The following is a 12,618-nucleotide window of genomic DNA, read 5'->3' as shown; positions in this document are numbered from 1 at the left end:
CAGGGGGGCCATTGGGGGCAAGAAGCAGGGGGGATTGGATAGGGGGCTGGGGTTGGGCCATGCCTGGCTGTTTGTGGAGGCACAGCCTCCCCTAACCGGCCCTCCATAGAATTTTGGAAATCCGATGTGGCCCTCAGGCCAAAAAGTTGGCCCGCCCCTGTCATATGACCTACTTGGTTTTTGTATAGCTTGCAAGATTCTGGGGGTTGGGGCTTTGAGCCAGATGACTCCTCAATTGAGGAACTGAGGTTACAGAAGAAGCTGCGGAGATCCAGATCCTTCTCTCCCTGTTTTCCTTAGTACTTTCAGCTCTAGCAGTAGGTGGAATTCCTTGAAATGTGCAGCTCTTCTTAGAGATACCAAAATCAAGGACTATCTTCAGAGAGGCATTTTCTCTCCTCCCTACCTTCTGGTGTGGAGCCATGTAGTCTAGGCAGCCTCCTTCACCTGATATTGTCCTGAATGTTATACAGTTGGGAAGGATCTCAGTTAATGCTGGGAGAGATTTAACTTAGTTCTGTTGGATTAGTTGAGAAGTGGGGGGGCAGAGCTGCAGAGAACATCCATTTCCCACCTTTTTCACATCAGGCTTGCCCCTTCTGTAACTGTAGATCACTCAGGGAGGAACTGCAGAGAGGAATAGGGAACTATGCAGAGAAGAGACAACTCCTTTATTCTATGTCCCCACCAGATTTTTGTCCCCTCTCCTCATGCAGGTGGAAGGAACAATTTGACCCTTTGTTTAGCTAATTTTAGCCTTTTGTATGTTATGTGTAAAATCTTGTTATCTTTAGGTTCTTCCTCTTTTTCTGTAGTAATAGTAAAAATGTTAGTTTATTTCCTATAGTTTATAACTTCCCCAAACAGTAACATTTTGGACTGAAATTATCCTTCTGAGTCCAGACGTAAATTGCCTTTATTCATTTAGATCAAGAGTCGGCAAACTACGGCCCGCAGGCCATGTCCGGCCCGTCAGGCCTTTTAATCTGGCTCTTGAGCTCCCGCCAGGGAGCAGGGTCAGGGGCTCGCCGCACAGCTCCCGGAAGCAGCAGCATGTCTCCCCTCCAGCCCCTATTCATAGGGGAGCCAGGGGGCTCCGCACGCTGACCCCGCCCCAAACAGCTCCCATTGGCTGGAATCACGGCTAATGAGAGCTGGAGGGGCAGCGCCTGTGGATGGGGAAGCACACAGATCCACATGGCCGGCGCCATACCACGTCACCATGTAGAAGCCGTAGGGGGGCACGCCGCTGCTTCTGGGAGCTGTGGGGGTGGCGCCTGCAGACGGGGCAGCGCGTAGAGCCACTTGGCCACACCTCTGCATAGGAGCCGGAGTGGGGACGTGCTGCTGCTTCTGGTAAGTGCTGCCTGGAGCCTGCACCACTAAGGTCTCCCGCCCCCCCCCCCCAACTCCCTGCCTCAGCCCTGATCCCCCTCCGAACCCCTTGGTCCCACCTTCCTGCACCCCAAACTCCTCATCCCACCCTAACCCCAGAGCCTGCACCCCCAGCCAGAGCCCTTGGCTCCCTGCTCCCCAGCTCTCTGCCTCAGCTCAGAGTCCCCTCCTGTTGTCTAAACCCCTCGGTTCTAGCCCAGGGCACCCTCCTGCACCCCAACCCCTCTTCCTCAGCCCCACCCCAGAGCCTACATCCCCAGCTGGAGCCCTCATCTGCTCCCCTGCCCCAGCCCGGAGTCCACTCCCCTCCCCCCCCCGAACTCCTCATTTCTGGCCCCACCCCAGAGCCTGCACCCCAAGCTGGAGCCCTCATCCCCTCCTGCGCCCCAACCCCCGATTTTGTGAGCATTCTTGGCCCGCCATACAATTTTTATACCCACATGTGGCCCTCAGGCCAAAAAGTTTGCCCACCCCTGATATTATTGGCCCCTGTGTTTCTGTTTTTTGACCATGGTGTTTTTTGAATTCAGGTTTTCAGTTTCCCACAGTGGGAAAGTCCTACTGTCAGTCATTCCTTAACAATATATTACTGCAGGGAACAGTGTGTGTCCAGTGTCAGTGGGCAAATGTCCAGCTGATCTGAAGCTCCCAGTCTCCCAAGGAGCATTTTTTTTCTCCCTTTGTTCCCTGTTTTTAAAAGTTCATATTTTCTCTCCTTCTCAGTTTCTTTTCACATTCTGCACAATGTCACTGTAGTTTTGCCCTTTTTGCTGGTATCTGTGCAATACTGATTTTTTTTGGTAATCAGTTGACCATATTTTCAAGATGTTATGTTTTCATGTTGCTCATAATTGGGTACATTTAATTCCCTTAAAATAGCAGCCTTATTTCTAAAGTGCTGGACCTTTGGGTACTTTGGAAAATAGAGATTCCATTTGTTTCCAGTGAGAAGGAGAGGTGTTGTCGTGGTGTGATGAATGTGGGAATTCTCAATATTTTTATGAGCTATCTGTATGACTCTGTACCTGTCATGTTGGCATTGCTATCCATTGCGGGGGCAGGGGAGAATTTATTTTCTCCAAATGATGTGGGAGATCAGGGTAGGTATTTGAGACACATAGCCACTAGGACTTTCTGGGCTGGAATAACACATTTGAGTGGAAGCCCTCCAGAGACAATGGAAACTGCAATGATCAAAACTTAACACCTAGCTGCAGAGGGAGCTGAAGATGTGGACATAGCATGGCTGTGTCCAGAGAACAAAGACAAAAGGTACCAGGTGTCTATGTTAAGAGCTGAGCTATCGGAGATACAGGATAGTCACCTGAAACTAATGGAAATGAAACAAGACAGAGAAGGGAGGCAGAGATGGTTCCTTCAGCAACATGGCTCAAGGGAGCCTTGTCTTGAGCCAGTCTGAACTGTCTTAACCTTCACTTCTCTATGCTAACCTAAGCACTTTTAGATTATGTATACCATTTATTAGTCACCTGGTTACCTTGTTTTTGAAAAGTCTGCCTGCATATACATACTGAGAGCATTGCACCATGAAGGGATACATTACAAGCCTCCCGCAGGCATCTGGCTTGGCTGGATTTGCTGCAAGGAGCCACAGAGAGAAACAGGGATGGTTGGTACTCAAAGGCCCAGTTTTGGACCCATGGACGCTGTGGGCCTTCCCCTGTAGAACTGTGTGGACCCTTGGGGTTTGACACATTAAAGGGGTCACTCACAAGGGACTGGTTACAGGATGGGGCATGGACTAGACCATGTCAATTTGTGACAGGTAATACTAGGATTCAGCATTAATGAAACATCTGCATTACCATTGTTTTGTGTACAGTAGCTGATTGTTGTGAGCAAGGCCGGGAGACATTTATAAGAGTGACTGGCACTGTTTTTACTAAGGTAGTTTGAATGTCTAAACTTTGTGCTCTGTGTATAAGTCACCAAACAGCACATGAAGAACAGCCATTGAGCGTTTGCATTTTTATACATGAAATACTTAGCAACGGAATTATATTTGACTTTATCATTTAGGTTAGAACAGATGACATAGCGAGAATTTATCAGCCCAAGCGTTACGCACTGTCTCCTAAAACAACCATTACGTTTGCCCACCTTCTTGCTGCTCGAGAAGACTTATCAAAGATCATGAGGACAAGTAGTGGATCTACACGAGAAAAGACAGCCTGTGCCATCAATAAGGTATACTTTTCTTTCTCTTGTGGATTCACAGAGCTATTGAAAGTAATGTGGTATAATAACTGATAATGTGTAATTAATGATATCTTTAGCAAGAATGTTGACTTTTGCTTATCCTCTATAATACGGTTTTCCTTCTTTTTTGCAAACTACTTGTATTTAGTGCACTGGAAAAGGAAGTGCTGCAGCACTCCCATAAGCATCACTACAGCTCCATTGTCCTAGTTTTTGTTACAAAGTACACTGCACACTCCTTTTGTTGGCCTGTAAAGTACATACACTACACCCCTGCCCCTTACGGGTATAAATAGCAGCAGATGGTGAGGCATGGCTTAGGCAAGTAAAGACTCTCTGGAACCATGTGGGTATGAACCCTATAGGGCTTTCTACTCACCCATGCAGTGCTTTCGCTGTCTACACTGCTATTTTTAGCAGTGTGGTGTCCCACTGCCTCCCTGCTGCGGGATCCTTGCCCTGCTGCGGTGAAAGACTCCAGCAGCAAGGAAAGGCTCTGACAATTTCGCACTGATGAGCTTTTCTGCTCTGCCTCCCCCGTGCCAGAGCCTTTCACTGTTACATGTAGCTACACACTGCAGTGTGAACATAGCCTGCTTTTCATTGTGGTGCGTAACTACGCATACCCTACATGCGTCCTCAAGAGGTAAGTAGTGTGTGTGTATATAGACCTACAGTCACTTTCACACTGAGATAAAATAATTCTAGATAAGAATTGCAGTGGACGGAAAAAGGAGGATTTAGAATCTCACGCCTCCTACAGTGGTATTCCTTTTTTATGCTTCAGGAGGCAGGACCAAATCTGTCAGTCCCTGGGTATGACAAATGCTTGACTCTCTTCTGAAAAATTTGCCAGTTCACTGCCTCCCAGCAGCAACAACGGATGGTCTACCATCCTGCTTTCTCTGAGCGGGTCACATATGCAACTTGGAGTGAGCCTGAGTATAAGAATGAACTGTCTGCTTCAGGATCTCCTCTCTCAGAGGAGAGATTCCTTTCAGGATAAAGCTAGGAAGCAGAGGTGGTCATCCCTGTGGGTACTGAATCTCAATCATATAAATAAAAATCTTTCCTTCAGCTTCCAGAAGAGAGCTCGGTATACCTCTAATAATTACAAAAGCATGCGGTAATTCCCACTCCAATTTAACTAAACAAGATTAAGAGGCTCTCTAATCTGTCTAAAAAAAATCTTGTGCTGGTACAAAACAAAAAATCAGACTGTCACCCTCCCAATAGTTGATTCAGCCATTGCTAAACTTATGGATTAATTGGACAGCCATTCAAAGGCAACCTTCTACTGAAAGAGCCAGCTAAGCCTCTCCTACTACTGCAGTTAGGCAGGGTTGGCAGGCTCCCTATCAAAGGAGAACCCACTGAACCTAAGGGAGGAAGGACGGTCCTGTGATTGAGGCACTAAGTCCCAGGAGATCTGGGTTCAGTTCCTGGGGATCTTGGGAAAATCATTTAATCTCTCTGTCTGGGTTTCCCTTCTGTAAAATTGGGGATATACTTCACATTTTTGTTGTAAAGATGACTCCTTTAATATTTATGAATGCTATGATGCTGGGGACCACATAAGTACCTAGCCTATACCAGAACACCATTATTTCTAGATAAGATGGTACTGTCCTCTTTTTTTTTTTCTTTCTGTCACTTTTGAAAGACCTCCTAAATCAAGGATTGGTAGTGCCCCTAAACCTACGGATACTCAACAGTGTAGATGCTAAATAGAAACAACTGTTGGGAGAGGGGAAGCAATTAACAGTCTCCTAGCTTTGAGAAAAAAATAAACAGACTTGGAATATGCTAAAATTTGGTTCAATTGTGCTTCATGGTGTAGAGAAGAACATGAAGAATCAAAGCATCAAATACATTTCTAATTCTGGAATACTGCTGGGGTAGTCTGGCAATTGAACTGAAGGCATACGCTTTCTAAAAGCATTCATCAGCATATTGGCGGTGAATAGTTCTAGGAGTCTTCCCCTTATATCAAGTGCTTTTTCACAGCAGTCTCCCTATTTAACCTTCTGGAAACATACAGGGGAGCCCTGTGGAAGTTGAATCTGTAGTTGGACACATTAGTTTTGATTTACTTCTCCATTGAAGGAGCATTACAAGTGGCTATCACTTGAGCAATGGAAGTTCTGGGAACTGGGAGAATTATTGGTGGAGTCACAGTACTGTACCTTCAGTGCTGATAAAGAGGTATTCTTCCTGGAGCCTGGTTTAATTCCAAAAGTTTCACTGTGTCTTTCACAGAGTGGAGATGATTCTTTCCCAATTCTGCACCAAACCGAAACACCCCAAAGAAAGGCAATGATGCATGCTAAATGTCTGCAGGGTGCTCAAAACATATAAGATCACAGGCCTGTAGAAAGTCTTGTGTCCTAGTTGTACTATAACACCCATGAGGTAAAAAAGGTATCTGTTAGGTAGTTAAAATTTTGCATCAAGAAGGCTTGCAAAACGAAAGCTCTAAAATCTTTAGGTAAAAGTTAAGTCAGCAAAGCAGAGCAGTATCCCTTTCCTGGGGAGAGAACTCCTTTGCATCATTTGAAGAAATCTGCAAGGTAGCAACTTGTCTATCTCTGCATATGTGCATGAGACTTAACATGTTAGCCATCCAAACTTCAGCAGATATCTCCTTCAGAAGACTGTACATTGTGGTACCTCAGTCTATTTTCTGAATACAGCCTGCAACTAATTAGCATTAAAAGCCTGCTCTTGAAGTTGCACTGCTGTTTTAAAAAAAAAAAAAAAATCCCACTGAAAGGATGGTGAGCCTGTGTGAAAGATGGTACCTGATGATTCTTTGAGTGGCCCAGTATATTCCTGCTTATGGGTAATGCACTGACCAGTGCAGCCCAACTGTTGAATCTTCTCCAAGCAGTGCCTGTTGGAGTGCTCATGCACTCCCACCTATCCCTCCCCTCAATGTTTGCTAATGTTCTGAGGGGAAGGGCATAAAAGGGGGCTCCTCGTTTCTTCCAACCTCAGCACCAGACAAAGTGAACAGTCTGTTCCTGAGGATCCAGGGTTTTCTCCTACTGTAGTGTCTTATAGGAATAGTCTATTAATATTAGATAATTAGTTTTCTGTAGTTTTAAGATAGTTAGTGTATTTTAATTTACAGTATGAAACATCGCATCTGGTATTTAACATTTTAGGAGCTCCTTTGAGAAGTAGGACGGACTTTTGCAACCTGTTAAACTAGTTTGTGCGGCTCTTGCTTCCTGCCAGCCTATCTCTAAGAGGGCAGTAAACACACAATGTCTTCCTGATGGCCCCGTGTTTAGCAAGGGAGAGCAATGTGTTTGGCAGATCAATTAAGCAGGGACAGCTCTCAGATGCGTGAGTGGTCGTTAAAGGATCAAGTGTTGTAGGCCGGTTTGCAACCAGGTTCAACAAAAAGTTGTCACCGTGCCTTCGTGGGTCACAACTGAGAATACCAAATTCAGGACAATCTGCTGGGGAAAAGGGTAGACACCCCTCCCACAAACTGGTGGTTATTCTTCCATGAGATATACCAAACCAGCAACAAAAGTAAAATTCTGGCTCACCTCACTGGCTAACAAGTCAGAAATGCAGCCTCCATTGGTATTCCAGTCTTGGATTCAACACCCAAACACTAGACTTAATGATGAGTGGTTATTTAAAACCAACTTCATCAAACGAAAGGTTCTTCTGATCCCAAAGGACCAGCCACACACACAGGTCAATATACAACTCAGATCTTATCCAGTAATCACACTGATGCCAATCCTTTAGGATCTAAAATCTAAAGGTTTGTTTATAAAAAGAATGAGAGGTGAGAGTTAAAATTAGTTAAAGGAATCAAATACATACAATAAATGCAAAGTTCTTGGTTCAGGCTTATAGCGGTGATGGAATAAACTGCTGGCTTGTTAAATCTCTGGTTGCTTCCAAATCATTGGAAGGTCCTCAGTCCTTTGCTTAGAATGCTCCTATTAGTATAAGCTCATAGTCCAGGGGCTTAAGCAAGAAAGAGGCCAAATAGAGATGTTTCCAGGGCCTTTTACAGCATCTGCCAAGTGAAGGGAATTCCATTGTTCTCACTGTTGAAAATTACAGGTAACAAGATGGTGGTTGGAGTCACATGAGCAAGTCACATGTCCATGCATGCTTCGCTTAGTCATAGCAGAGGTCATTATCCATATTCCAGTTAGAACGTTCACAGGAAAGTCCATTAAGTGTAGATAGACATCTTCCATCGTGAGTTAAGTGTTCTTTGATGGACCATTCAACTTAAATAGTTCCTTCACAGTGTGCTGGCTAAATACCTTGTGGGTGCTACCCAAAAGCAAGCGCATTTGAAATATATATATATATAGAGAGAGAGAGAGAGAGAGAGAGAGCCAATACTCATAACTTCAAATACGAAAATGATACATGCATACAAATTGGATAATCATATTCAGCAAATCGTAACTTTTGTATAGACCCCTTACTTGACATACTTTGTATAAGACTTGTTGTAATTATATAACAGCGGTGGCAACAATGATCTACGTGGCCATATTTTAATTAGATAACGTCACAGAAGTGTCATCTTTTTTGTCCAAGAGTAGAAAAGGACAACTGGTCTATCTCCTACTTTCCTAGTGCACTGGGGAAAGTGGCTTCTGTATACAGTAAAAGCTGTGTTGTCCGGCACTTTACCAACTGGAAAGCTTTAGAAACCAGCATTTCTGATCTCTCCCAGTACAAATTTTCAATAGGGTTGCCAGGTATTTGGTTTTCGACTAGAACGCCCAGTCTAAAAGGGACCCTGGTCAGTACTGCTGACAGCACAGCAGGCGGCGACATGTCCCTGCTGCTCCTAGGCGGAGGAATGGCCAAGGGGGCTCTGTGCGCTGCCCCCACCCTGAGTGCTGGCTCCGCAGCCAATGGGTGGAGGCAGCGTGCATAGCCCCCGGCCATGCCTCTGCCTAGGAGCAGCAGGGACATGTCACCAATTGCAGGGAGCCACCTGAGGTGAGCACTGTCCGGAACTGGTACCCTAAAACCCGTCCCCCGCCTAACCCCCCTGCCCTGAGCCTGGTCCCACGGTCAAACTCCCTCCCAGAGCCCATGCCCCGCACTCCTTCCCGCGCCCCAACCCATTAGTAAGTATAATTCTTAGTTAACCAGAATTTTTAGCTAACCAGCACCCCCCATTCCTCCAACGTGCCAGATAACAAAGCTTTTACTTTACTTCCCTCCTCCCCCCCCCCCCTTTCCATTAATTCAGAAGGTGGTGAAGAACATGAGATAGGACAAGGCAAGGTCAATTTGGGTCACATGGCTTGGCAAGGACAGCAATGGTATATGGATATAGACCTGCTTCAGCTGTCAGGAGGAGTGTATTGACTGCTTCCCTTGTCTTTGTACCTGGTGTTACAATAGTATGGCAGAATTCTTCATCTGTATCCTCAGTCTCTTCATCTGATGGCCTGGTTTGTCAGACTCTGACTAGTGGAAGAGCAATCCTGTTCAGTAATGGTTCAGAATTATTGCTTACCTTTAGAAAGCAGTCTGCAAGAAAATGTTGTCACTTGCAGTGGGCTCGGTGTCTCTTTTACAATGCAGTGTAAATTTGAATTGCAGTTACTGCCTCTGTTCTGTGTTTTGGAATATGTGATCTATTTAAAGCCTAAAGGGTTATGATTCCTCTCTGAATCCACTTGGTGGCTCTGTCACCTTATTTTGTCTTTATGGATGGTAGATCATTATTTGCACATGGTGCAGTTAAAAAGTTCTTAAAGGGGTTATGTAACAGGTCTCCTTTCTTGAGAGATACTGTTGCAGCATGGGATCTTAAGTTTTGTCTGTGCTTATGCAGCTGCCTTTTGAAACCTTGCCAAGAGTCTTCTTTCTTTTATCTGTTAATATTGTTTGTTATTGCTATAACATCTGCTAGGAGGCTGAGTGAATTGTATGCGTTGATGGCAGACCTGCCATTTATCATTTTTCATAGGGATAAACTGTTCCTTACACTTGACCCAAGGGTTTTGCCAAATATAGTGTCAGTTTCACATCAGACAATAAATTTACCGTTTTTTTTTCCCCCCAAAGCCAAACACTGTTAATGTGCAAGGGTCTGTAGGGCTAGAATCTGGGACCATGGAGATCATGGGCTGCTGACACCTCTGCATCACTACTAGAGGCTACTCCTGGGGGAATACTGCAGGCGCGCAGAATTCATGTCCCCTGTAGATTCCCCCCCCCCCCCCCCCCGGAGAAAATACATTCAGCAGGAGAGGTGCTGTAGTTACACCTTTCACCCACCAAGGGCTGCTGTGGCGCCAGAACAAAGGGCAGCTGGCTCACAGACTGGAGCAGCCAGTTGTGGAGAAGATGTGTTCCTCACAGTGTCCTGCTTGCGGGGCTAGGTGAGAGGTTATGATGAGGGGGGACAGTGCAGGGCAGGCTGGGCTTCTGGGGGGGTGTTCTATAGACTGGGACAGAGGCACAGGAGCTAGTGAGGTGACAGCATTGAGCCAGGGGCTGAATGGGAGTGGGGGTGCAGGGCCACATGGGGGGTAGGGGGTGCAGGAACACATGGGGACAGGGGGAGGAGGGGTGGCTGAGTGGGGGTGCAGGGACACAAGGGATAGGGGCAGATGTGCCTGACTGAATGGAGAGGCTAGGGATCAGCCAGAGTATGCATGGGGGAGGCTCACTAACATCCCCCCACCAAACAAAACAAAAAACAAAACAAAAAACCCTGTTCCATACTTCTTCCATCTACACCCAACAATCCTTCAGGTTCTTTCCCAGGCTCCTTCCCAGCAACTGCTTCCCTCGCCCTCCGTTTCTCTGCTATCCCTGACTCCCATAAGCCTTTGCTCTGCTTCTGAGGGGTGCAAGAAATACATTTCTTCTTCGAGTGATTGCTCAAATTGATTCCAATTAGGTATGCGCGCACTGCGCACATGGTTGTCGCAAAGTTTTTCCCCTAGCCAATGTTCCCTCTAATTTTTGACAGGCCGTGTGTGCAAAAAATTTCTTCAGTGCAAATTTTTGTGCATGCAGTGTTTTTGCCACATGCGCAGGGTTTAGGATCTGTGTGTGCACGCGCACAGCTTAGGGGGAACGGTGCCCCTAGCAGCATCCATTGGGTCGGCTGTGGAGCCCCCTGGAGTGGCGCCTGCATGGCACTCAATATATGACCCTGCCAACCCGGCGCCCCCTCAGTTCCTTCTTACCGCCCATGACGGTCATTGGAACTGTGGCGTCTTGCTTAGCAAGTTCTCACGTTTCCTTAGCTTGATTCTAATAGTAGTTGTTCTTTCTTGTAGTTTCTTTTTTGATTTTGTTGTAGTTAGTAGTAGTTGGGTTGGGGGTTTCCCTCCGCTCCGATTGCTTTCCTTTGGGAGGGCTCTCGTGCCCAAATCCCTGGGATTCAAACCCTGCATATCCTACGACAAGCCCATGCCAACGGGCGACCTCCACAACTCTTGTGTGAAGTGTCTGGGGGAGCCTCACCAAGCCAAAAAGTGCAGGATCTGTAAGGGGTTTCGTCCTAGGACCAAAAAGGAGCGGGACTTTCATCTTAAGTGCCACCTCTTAAGGAGCTGCTTAGACCCAAGCCTCCTTCGGTGCAGCAGGACCCGGCACTGAGTTCTTCGGTGCGCTGCACCCCGGCGGCAGTGGTGGAAGCGGCACCATGGATGGACTCCGGCCGAGATCTGCCGCTCCAGAAGTAGGAGAAGAGTGGCTCTCCTGTGTGGAGGCCCACCCCCCTGGAGCCGGCCAATTGGGCGCGTCCCAGAGAAGCAGGGCCGGCTCCAGGCACCAGCTTTCCAAGCAGGTGCTTGGGGTGGCATTCAGAATGGGGTGGCAGTCCGTGTCCCGCAGCGGCAATTCAGCGGCAGCTCCGACGCTCTTTCGGGCGCAGCAGCAATTCGGTGGCAACTGCTTGGGGCAGCAAAATTGGTAGAGCCACCCCTGCAGAGAGGAGCGCCCGGGGGCAAAGGCTGTGGATGCGGCACTGCCGACTTCAGCCCCGCAAGGGGAGCTGTTGAGTCCAATGCCATTGGACACCCCGACCCACAGCATTGTGGAAGTACAGCTGCTGTCCACCCCTGACACCTTTGCGGCTGCGAGGGACCTCGTTGCCATGACAGCACAGGGGTCTCCTCTTCTCCACAACAAGCGTCCGGTACCTCAGCGTGTGGCACAGTCTCGAGGCAAGCCAGCATTGATCTGACCGTCGGTTGAAACTCGGCACCGTTCAAGGTCCTGGCACTGCTCGGAGTCCCAACACTGGTCGCACTCATGGCACCGGTCAGACTTCCAGCACCACTCCTGAATGTGGCGCCGCTCTGTACAGCTGTCGTCTTCGTGGAGTAGGTCCCGGACTCAGCACCGATCTTGCCGCAGTTCTCCATCTCAGCACTGCTCCAGGTCATGACACTGCTCCCCAGCCTTAGGATGCCGCTCTCCAGCTTCTTGGCGCTGTTCGCCGGAGCAGGTCTGCTCGGAACCTCCCTGGCCCTTGCGGTCCTGATCCCGTTCCTCAGGCTCGGAGACGGGGTCGCGGTATTCGGAGTGGGACCGGCGCCAGTCAGACCGTGGACGCCCTGATGTGGGGGCAGGCCCATGGCAGGTGCACTGGTAAGGACCCACTCAGTGGCCATTGTGGACCCCGAGGGCGTACCAGCAGGCCCAAAGTGCGCAGTCTGGAGCTTCCTGGTCGGCCACATCTGAACAAAAAGTGCCGGAAGCCTCGGCCAGTTGGCCCAGTTCTAGGGGTGCGGAGGAGGCATCCCCCCCCCCCCTTGGCTTCTTCATCCTTCTCCCCTGACGAGGCTGTAGCAGGCACCTCCGTCTCCGGGCTGCCCCCCATAGACAGCTGCGTCCACCAGGACCTTCTGCGCAGCGACCGAGTTGTGGGTGGTTTGGCCTGGTGGTCAGGAACCCGAGGCCAAGGGGTAGGTCCAGAATCAGGAGCCAGGTGTCTGAGCCAAAAGTGGAAACTGGGGTCATAGAAAAAACAGG

The 12,618-nt window shown here is 48.1% G+C and overlaps 1 protein-coding gene across 2 annotated transcripts in view; it reads left to right on the top strand.

The window, feature by feature from the left end:
* Positions 1 to 12,618, top strand: part of FAM98B (family with sequence similarity 98 member B) — a 57,815-nt gene that overhangs the window by 26,572 nt on the left and 18,625 nt on the right. For both annotated transcript variants that reach the window (XM_074955753.1, XM_074955752.1), the window contains exon 7: positions 3,436 to 3,603. In XM_074955753.1, coding sequence (XP_074811854.1) covers positions 3,436 to 3,603 — 168 coding nt within the window. The remainder of the gene's footprint in view (positions 1 to 3,435; positions 3,604 to 12,618) is intronic.

The sequence above is a fragment of the Natator depressus genome, chromosome 6 (genome assembly GCF_965152275.1).
Source record: "Natator depressus isolate rNatDep1 chromosome 6, rNatDep2.hap1, whole genome shotgun sequence".
NCBI classification, from domain to species: domain Eukaryota; kingdom Metazoa; phylum Chordata; order Testudines; family Cheloniidae; genus Natator; species Natator depressus.
The sequence above is the reverse complement of the archived record's forward strand: the minus strand, read 5'-3'. Positions and strand labels throughout refer to the sequence as shown.